The sequence below is a fragment of the Arachis stenosperma genome, chromosome 9 (genome assembly GCF_014773155.1).
Source record: "Arachis stenosperma cultivar V10309 chromosome 9, arast.V10309.gnm1.PFL2, whole genome shotgun sequence".
In the NCBI taxonomy this organism is placed as follows: Eukaryota; Viridiplantae; Streptophyta; class Magnoliopsida; order Fabales; family Fabaceae; genus Arachis; species Arachis stenosperma.
The window spans coordinates 159,221,837-159,229,437 of NC_080385.1; the positions used below are offsets into that span (position 1 = coordinate 159,221,837).

General features: G+C 36.4%; 2 protein-coding genes across 6 annotated transcripts; one reads left to right on the forward strand and one right to left on the reverse strand.

Moving 5' to 3' along the window:
* The first annotated feature begins 242 nt into the window (after positions 1-242).
* On the forward strand, positions 243-2,485 carry LOC130950999 (uncharacterized). 4 transcript variants are annotated; one of them, XM_057879604.1, is made up of 5 exons: positions 243-388; positions 615-704; positions 827-880; positions 1,403-1,528; positions 1,878-2,484. In XM_057879604.1, the coding sequence occupies exons 2-5, from the start codon at positions 639-641 to the stop codon at positions 2,001-2,003; spliced, it is 372 nt and encodes a 123-aa protein (XP_057735587.1). In that variant the 5' UTR covers positions 243-388; positions 615-638; the 3' UTR covers positions 2,004-2,484. The 4 variants fall into 4 exon arrangements, with proteins under 4 accessions (XP_057735587.1, XP_057735588.1, XP_057735586.1 ...); XM_057879605.1 differs by having other exon boundaries at positions 243-384; XM_057879603.1 differs by having other exon boundaries at positions 612-704; positions 1,878-2,483.
* Positions 2,486-3,048: 563 nt separating this feature from the next.
* Positions 3,049-7,601, reverse strand: LOC130951043 (uncharacterized). 2 transcript variants are annotated; one of them, XM_057879658.1, is made up of 10 exons: positions 7,275-7,601; positions 6,961-7,189; positions 6,787-6,876; positions 6,534-6,703; positions 6,295-6,434; positions 5,696-5,873; positions 5,010-5,604; positions 4,328-4,440; positions 3,633-3,876; positions 3,049-3,543 (listed from the first exon to the last, which is right to left on the reverse strand). In XM_057879658.1, the coding sequence occupies exons 1-10, from the start codon at positions 7,514-7,516 to the stop codon at positions 3,316-3,318; spliced, it is 2,229 nt and encodes a 742-aa protein (XP_057735641.1). In that variant the 5' UTR covers positions 7,517-7,601; the 3' UTR covers positions 3,049-3,315. The 2 variants fall into 2 exon arrangements, with proteins under 2 accessions (XP_057735641.1, XP_057735642.1); XM_057879659.1 differs by lacking the exon at positions 3,633-3,876.

The window sequence follows — 7,601 nt, forward strand, 5'->3', positions numbered from 1 at the left end:
ATGTCAAAAAAAAATATTTGTTAAAATGATATTATTTTAATAAAAAAAAGTTTTTAATAATTTTTTTAATTTGATAAATTTTTAATAATAAAACTAAAAATAATAAAAAAATTATTATATTTAAATATAATTAATAAACAAAAAAATTTATATAAAATATTTAAATATAAAATTATTTTTATTTTTTTATAAGATTTTTTATAAAAAGATAACTAAAAAAAAAATTATTTCTTAACAGACTCATCCAAACAAGCCTAAATCTAAACAAAATTTAAGAGAGGAAGAGGGAGATTGAGAGGGAGAAGACCGACGACGACCACGACGACGACGGAGGCGGCAGTTTTTTCCGTCCTGAAATCTGACTCTATCGGTTAAGGGATTGAGGCAGGTACCGATGGTTTCAAACGCTTGTTTTCTTTCTTTTTTGTGTGGATTATTAGGGGTTTAATCTCAGGGTGCACTTTTCTTAATCTTTCTAGGGTTTGTAACAGAGCAGGCAAAGGGTTTTAGGAATCTAAATGCTGAATTTTTCAAGTAATTAAATAGATTTGGAATTGTTTGATTATATTATGTTGCTGCAGTGTATTGATGATGGTTACTTGTGTGTATAGCAGAATAAGGGGGTATATTATAAAGCCATGGAAGATACGTTGGGTTCAACTAGTTCTTCAACAGCAATCAACTCTTCCAATATAGGATTTCAGGTACTTTGTTTCTTTCACTTCTTTCACCGTTTACAGTGATGATGACGTTTTTTCAGTTTTTCCTTCTGTTTTGGTTCTTGTAATGTAACATGCGTAGGGTATCTTTTTTCTTATTTTGGCAGCTATTGAAGAAGCATGGTTGGAAAGAAGGCACCGGTCTTGGGGTCTCTGAGCAGGTATTTCCTTTTCCCTTTTTTTATCTTCTTACTCTCTGAAGATGGAATCAGCGATCATAACACTGATATAATTTTGAAAAGTTATGTTACACTGTGAATTCACGTCAAACTATTTTCTTGATAATTCCGTTGGAAAATTTGTATACTTTTGGGGGAAAATGAGTTGAATTTGGTTTGGTTTTTCTAAATATTAAGACGTAGATGGACTGCAGGACTGTCCTTTTTCTTTTTTTTTTCTTTCACATCACTTTGCATGTTGAGATTATAAATTGTGAAGCCTATCTGTGTTGCACACTATATTAGAAGCATAATAAATGGTGGAATGCCTATACATCACTAATGAGTTTATGAGGTTATGTTTGTTTGTCACCCCAATTCCAACAGTGGTTGCAAGTCTACTCTTGCAATGCTTCCATTTTCTCAGCAATTGTAGTCTATTTTGAAACTTTGATAGTAAGTTTGTGTAAGGTATTTTCAATTCGCTTGCAGAAAATATAATAAATAAGTTTATTGTCCAAACAGGGTAGATTAGAGCCTGTAGAAACATATGTGAAGAATAATAAGCGAGGTTTGGGAGCAGATAAAGCGAAGAAAAAGGCTGTCAAACCTGTTCATACTGATGATGGTTCTAGGGAAAATAATAAGCAGGTATGTTCTATTTTTTTTCTTTTCTAAATTTTGTCATCTAAGATTATCTACCGTTCTATGTTATATTTGATTTAGACTATGTTAAAAGTTATAGCTTGGCAACTTACTTGGGAGAAGGACTTTGGCTTGGCAATATATTCTGGTAGTTTAGCATAATTGTGCAATGGTCACCATTAGTTGGCCGAGCTGTCTGGTTGAAGATATTGAGTCATACATCCCTTTTGATATGATTTGCTGCTATTTTGACATCGAGACAGCTTGCTGTCTTTATTTTCTACATTATCTGCTGGTTCTTTGATATTGTACATGACATGATTTCCTGATTTTCATCGACTTCAATTGCTTTTAGGAAACTAAGAAGAAAACCAAAGCACTTTCTAAACGGATTAGAAAGATGGAGGAGTTTGAGAAGAAGATGCAAGAGAAGGAATTTGAGCGTGCTTTCTTCAGGGAGTTCTGGCCAGAAAATGTATAATTGATAATAAGGTGTATCACACCATTATATGTCATCGTTACCTCCTGCATTTACCATCGAATACTGTAGATTAGTTCAGAGTTTGTGCAAATTGGATCTTCAAGCATTTTCACAACATACAGGAGTTCAGAAGCCTTTGCAAGACAAAAGGAGTTACAGCATATTTTAACTGTAAATAATAAACTTTTCTTTAATTATTTTTTGTAAAATTGATAAAATATGTAAAGGCTGAGGGTACTTAACGTTTTTTTTTTGGTCAAAGGGTACTTAACGTTAACCCACCTCTAAAGAGTAAAAATGCTCCCAATTGGATTTTTTTCGAATTAGTGTTTCACCCCAACACCCCTAGTCCCCTATGGCCCTATTCCTATGTCCCTCTGATAGGTAAAATCTTGAAAGCATTGGGTTCGTGCTACAGAATGTTGCCAACAAAAAAAAGCATTGGGTTCGTGCTACAGAATGTTGCCATCAAACACTTTTTTTTGTGGATCTGGCTCTTCTAAAGTTGTATTGTCATTTTAGAGAAAAAAATACACTATTAATTACAATTGAATTAAAATAGTGGGGTTCATAAATAATAAATGTATGTTACAAATTTAAAGGTGATGAAAACATCACTTTACCACTTTACTAATATTGTCACTTTAGAAGATCTTTTTTTTTTTTTTTGTTAAATATGAAACTTTATCGGTTTTCATTTGGTCTTGTTTCTCATCAAATTGGTGCAAAATAGATAGAAACCGGCAAGTTTTTCAGATTTTTTGTTCTTAAGAAAATATTTAATGAAACCATCCCTGACTTTTGTGGGTATATTGGTGCAAGTGATTTACATAAAAGAAATACATGCTATATCCTACTAAGCACGCGTTAAATCAACAAGAAGATTTTCTAAGTTTGAAACGCTAGTGAAGGCACATACGGATCCAGAAAATAATAAGCTTTTCTCTGAATCCTGTATACAATCCTGTCAGTGTTTTCCGGAGATAATTTTGTAACATGTCTGATATGTATGATAATGAGCTTTCAAAACCTAACCAGAGCAACAGCTATGATATTCAAAATTGGTATGTTGAAGTGAAAGCACATTATGCCATACAAAACTTCCAAATGAACTGGGGTTTAGTACAAGGGGAAAGCACGAATGAGGTAAGAGAATATACAACTTAGCTGCCAAAAACAAAAATGATTTCGCGCTTATGAGATAGACAAAAATTTAATATTGGGTTAATGATTGATGATTACCCATGGAATAGTGTCAACCTATGCTGGTATCAAGCCATATGATTGAAGTACAATGCAAGTAAACGCAACATCATCTTCTTTTCTTGCTTTCTTCAGGCTTAATGAGCTGGACAGGTGCAGCTGGTATTCTGACCCACCATTCTTTAAGGCGCCTTATCCATCTGGCACTACTTTCCCTCCTCCATGGCATCGCCCTTGTGTAACCCTCAACGAACACCACCAAAAATATGTATTTTGGAGGAACAAAAGCAAACACGGCAGCTATGAAAACCATGAACATTGCAACCTTCTCTGTAGCCTGCAGGAGGAAAATAAAGTTCCTTATGAATCAATTTGTTTAACCATCATACAGCTTACAATGAAATAGACAACAACTAGGATACCCACTGGTGGTAATAGAGCAAGTAGAAGCGCTCTCATTTTCAGGAGAACAATATTTCCAGCTTGAATAAGTGATTCAAATTGCGTAATGGCCTCTTGTAATGTCAGCAGTTGTTCTACTGCATTTTTATTTGGTGGCGCAGTTATTATGAATGCTTCTAATGGTCGTCCCTTTCTAAAATGCCTATGCCAGAGCATGACAATTGCAGTGAACATGAAAATGGATGGCACTAAATATTGAATCCATCCCCTGTACATCAATGTTAACAAACTTGTTTATCATCCAATCTTCAACACAAGAATTTCAATTATTAAACAGCGATCACTGTCAGATCCGGTTGGCAATCAATTTTTGAGTATCTTTTGCTATGTGATTTTAGTTACTTTGCAGCTAAATCTCAATATCCAGTACAGATTAAATTTATACACCGATTAGTAATGAAGTTGAGTCCTGTCCATAAGTCCAAGGGGAAAACAATAAGAAACTAACGATACCCCATTCTTGGGCCTAACTCGATAGATTAAGGATTCAGACCAATGGTTATATATATGAGATTGACGAGACGAAGTTAAGGACCATGAATGAAGGTTTAATAATTTTCAACTCTAAGGAAAACAAAATTGAAACAATTTATGCATAGAGTAACCTGCTTTAACATGGTCACATAATAATATGCCAAATATTACAGTCGAAATATTACCTTATAATTACATAGCAGGAGAGAATCAAAAACAATGTTGATTTGCAAAAGTCTTTCCACAAGGTCAAATGCCATAGTCGGATAGCAAGTTCTATCAATGGGAATAGTAGTTCCTACAAGGAGATAAACAAATCATCCATACCATATCATACAGCAAAAACCATAGGCTCCATCTATAATTTCCTTATCTGCTTGAGGAAATCTTCTAATGAGCATATATTCTGGGCTTATAGATAGCCTAACCCATTGAGCATATCTTTTGAGTTGAAAATTGAAATACAATTTCAGTATGAAGCAAATTATTTATATTGAGCTTAGATGTACCGAGGAGAACAAATGATATCACCAAAAGCAAAAAAAAATATATTTTACTTATTTTGCATTCAACTAGAATCCAGCAAATTAGTATTTTTATGGTGCTTAGGAAGCATTTACAGTTCTAATTATTTTCAGCACATGTAAGTTGAAGTGTTTGTAAGATTTTAATAAATTATTTTCTAGCGAGAGCATGAGGTATCACATTTTCAGCTCATTTGAACCACCAATAAGACTAAGCTATTCATTAATGCAGAAGCAGTAAATTGAGTTACCATGATTTCCACGGAGAAGGTGAGTTGTGATTTAAGTTTTCTTAAAAAAAAAAAGCAAACAAAATGATAATGGGACAAAAGTCATAATGAACCTTCATTACTGCAGCATTTGTATCAATGCCTTCAACCTTCACTTGGTCCACAGTTGCCTGTGCAGCTGCAACTTTTCCAGTGTCATTAAGGGACTGTTTCACTGCCACTTCCAAGGGACTTATCTCACCAACACGGATATCACCAACAGCAATTGTTTCTTCATAAACATTAGCCACACATTTTGATTTAAATCCATGAGAGGAAAGTGCCACAACTGACGGTGGAGATAAAACCGGTTGTCTTTTTGTATCTAAAGTCCCAGGAATATCACGTTTAATGGAAACAGCAGTTAGATATGTCAAGCTATTTGTCAGGGTTTCCAAGATCATATCTCCCCGTGGAAGAGTTTCAGCCAGGCTAAAAGTAAGCAAGGTTTTATAGTTAGATGAGAAAAACTTGAAAGCCTCTTTAACTGCACGATACCGGAAAACACCCAGCATAGCCCTGGCAAGTACTTCTGATTTCTGTGCCTCTTTAAGGTAGTATTTTCTGATAAACTGGTGAGAACGGAGAACCTCCAGGCTAATGTCCAACCAATAGTCACGACGGAAGTTTGCTTTAAATTCAGGGAATTCAAAATAAACAGGCTCTGCTCTGTCAATACATTTTGAAAAACCATAAAATTTGAATTGGAAAGCGAGTGAAATATATAGACCAGTCTCATAAAGTATTTGTTACAACTTACACAGAAGTTGATTTATACATCACGGCTTTATCAAAAAGGCGAGCACCAAGGGGTCCAGTCAAGTCAGGCTTTATGACTTGCTTCATGTCTGTGCCGAGATCATATCGAATAGCTTTCTCATACAAACCAACTCCAAGTGGCTCAAAGTATAGAGCATAATTGGTCAGGGTCAACCGCCCTATGAAGGTAAGAAATTTGGGGTTCCTAAGTCCGTTATTCAACGCATTGTTCATACATAATGCATAAAGAAATGGCTAAAACTGCATGATCAGCAATAGCTTACTTCATTCCACAATTACTCCAACTTGCTGGATTCATCCACCTTAATTCTAAAAGACTATTTAGGGCCACAAAAAATAAGAAGAAAAAGAAAAGAATTCTAAGAATAAGGATTCACTTAGCAGAATGAATAATTTTTGTGGCTCCATCAATCCTGAAGATAACAAAAAAGAGCTAGATACTATCAATGCAAACTATAGGAACCCTCTATGGCTCTATCATCCTAGAAGTATCTCAGTCACTCGGTGTCCAAGATCGAATGAGACCCTATAATCAACAGGGGCAACTAGACTATATGAATGCCTGATAGAATGACTCACCCGGCCATGCAGACATTCCAATATGTTGAAGAACAGGTTGAGTTGGTATTGTTCCATCAACATCGAGGACAATCTCTTCTTCGGCAAGCTGAAGATTCCCAGAACAAGCAGCCAGCGCATTTTTAGAATTCTTCAGAACTCTGCATGCACCGCATTGTTAAGAACAAACAAACAATGCAGATCACTGAAAGGTCATCCAACAGAAACTGAAGTTGATGGAAGCAAAACAATAGCCATACTTATCAAGGAATCTTAGGTATTTGTCATAAACAAGAAAGTGGAGGCGATTCTCGGAAGAAACAGTGAGCGCGCTAAAGAGATTGTGGACGGTTATTATATCAGCAACAGTAACACAAGCAGGGGCTATCCTGGAGAAAGCTTCCAGACCAACCGTTTTTTCATCATCAACCTAACTCCAACGAACTAAACAATCAAACAAATCGCAATGCCGCATCGTTCATTATTCATTAGAAAACAGAAAGTAGAAAGAACCTGAAGTGCCATGTTAGTGGAACTGGAATAGAAGAAGGAACCTTCATCTTCATCACCATTAGCCTCGTATCTTCTGCATTTAGGAGTTTCCTGCAATTTTGATCACATCATCATTCATCACATCACACACTTTGTTAACAATTTGAACTATGTATTATGAGAACAGAGAGAGACATTGTCGTCGCTCTCGACGCTGGGGGATTCCCAGGCGAGCATCATGTCATAGGTCAAACGACGGAAGTGCTTGTCGTTTAGGTAATTGGGAGTGGCGGTGAATTTGTGAAGAGCCTTGAAGGAGCAGAACTCCAGAAGGTTCCTAGCGTAAGTTAGAAGCTCCTTGACGCTCAACGGAAGCTCCGAATCGAAGGCGTGTTGTAGTTCGTGAGTCGAAACTCCAAGGATCCTGAGAAAGAGAATGAAATCAATTAGATTAGACGGTTTTTGATGAATTGGAATGAATGGAAGAAGAGAAGAGAAGAGAGGAGAACTGAGAAGAGCGAGCGACGACAGAGTTGGCGAGAGGAGAGAGCTGAGGGATGGGTTTGAAGGATAAGTTGTTTTGTGGAGAAGGAGGAAGGGCGGAGGAGGGGCGGTTGCGGCGGTTGAAGAGCGATCTGATGGAATCTTGTTGGTTTCGGAGGAAGGACTCCCACGGTGACATTCTTTTGTTTGAAATTCCGTTGAAATGCTCAGTCTCCGATTCAACGTCGGTTTCGGGTTCCGATTCCATGTTCGGAGGGCGATGCAATCCGCGCCAAATGGGTTGTTTGTGTTGTTGCTTGATCACTGGGTAAACTTTTATCTTTTCCGCTTCT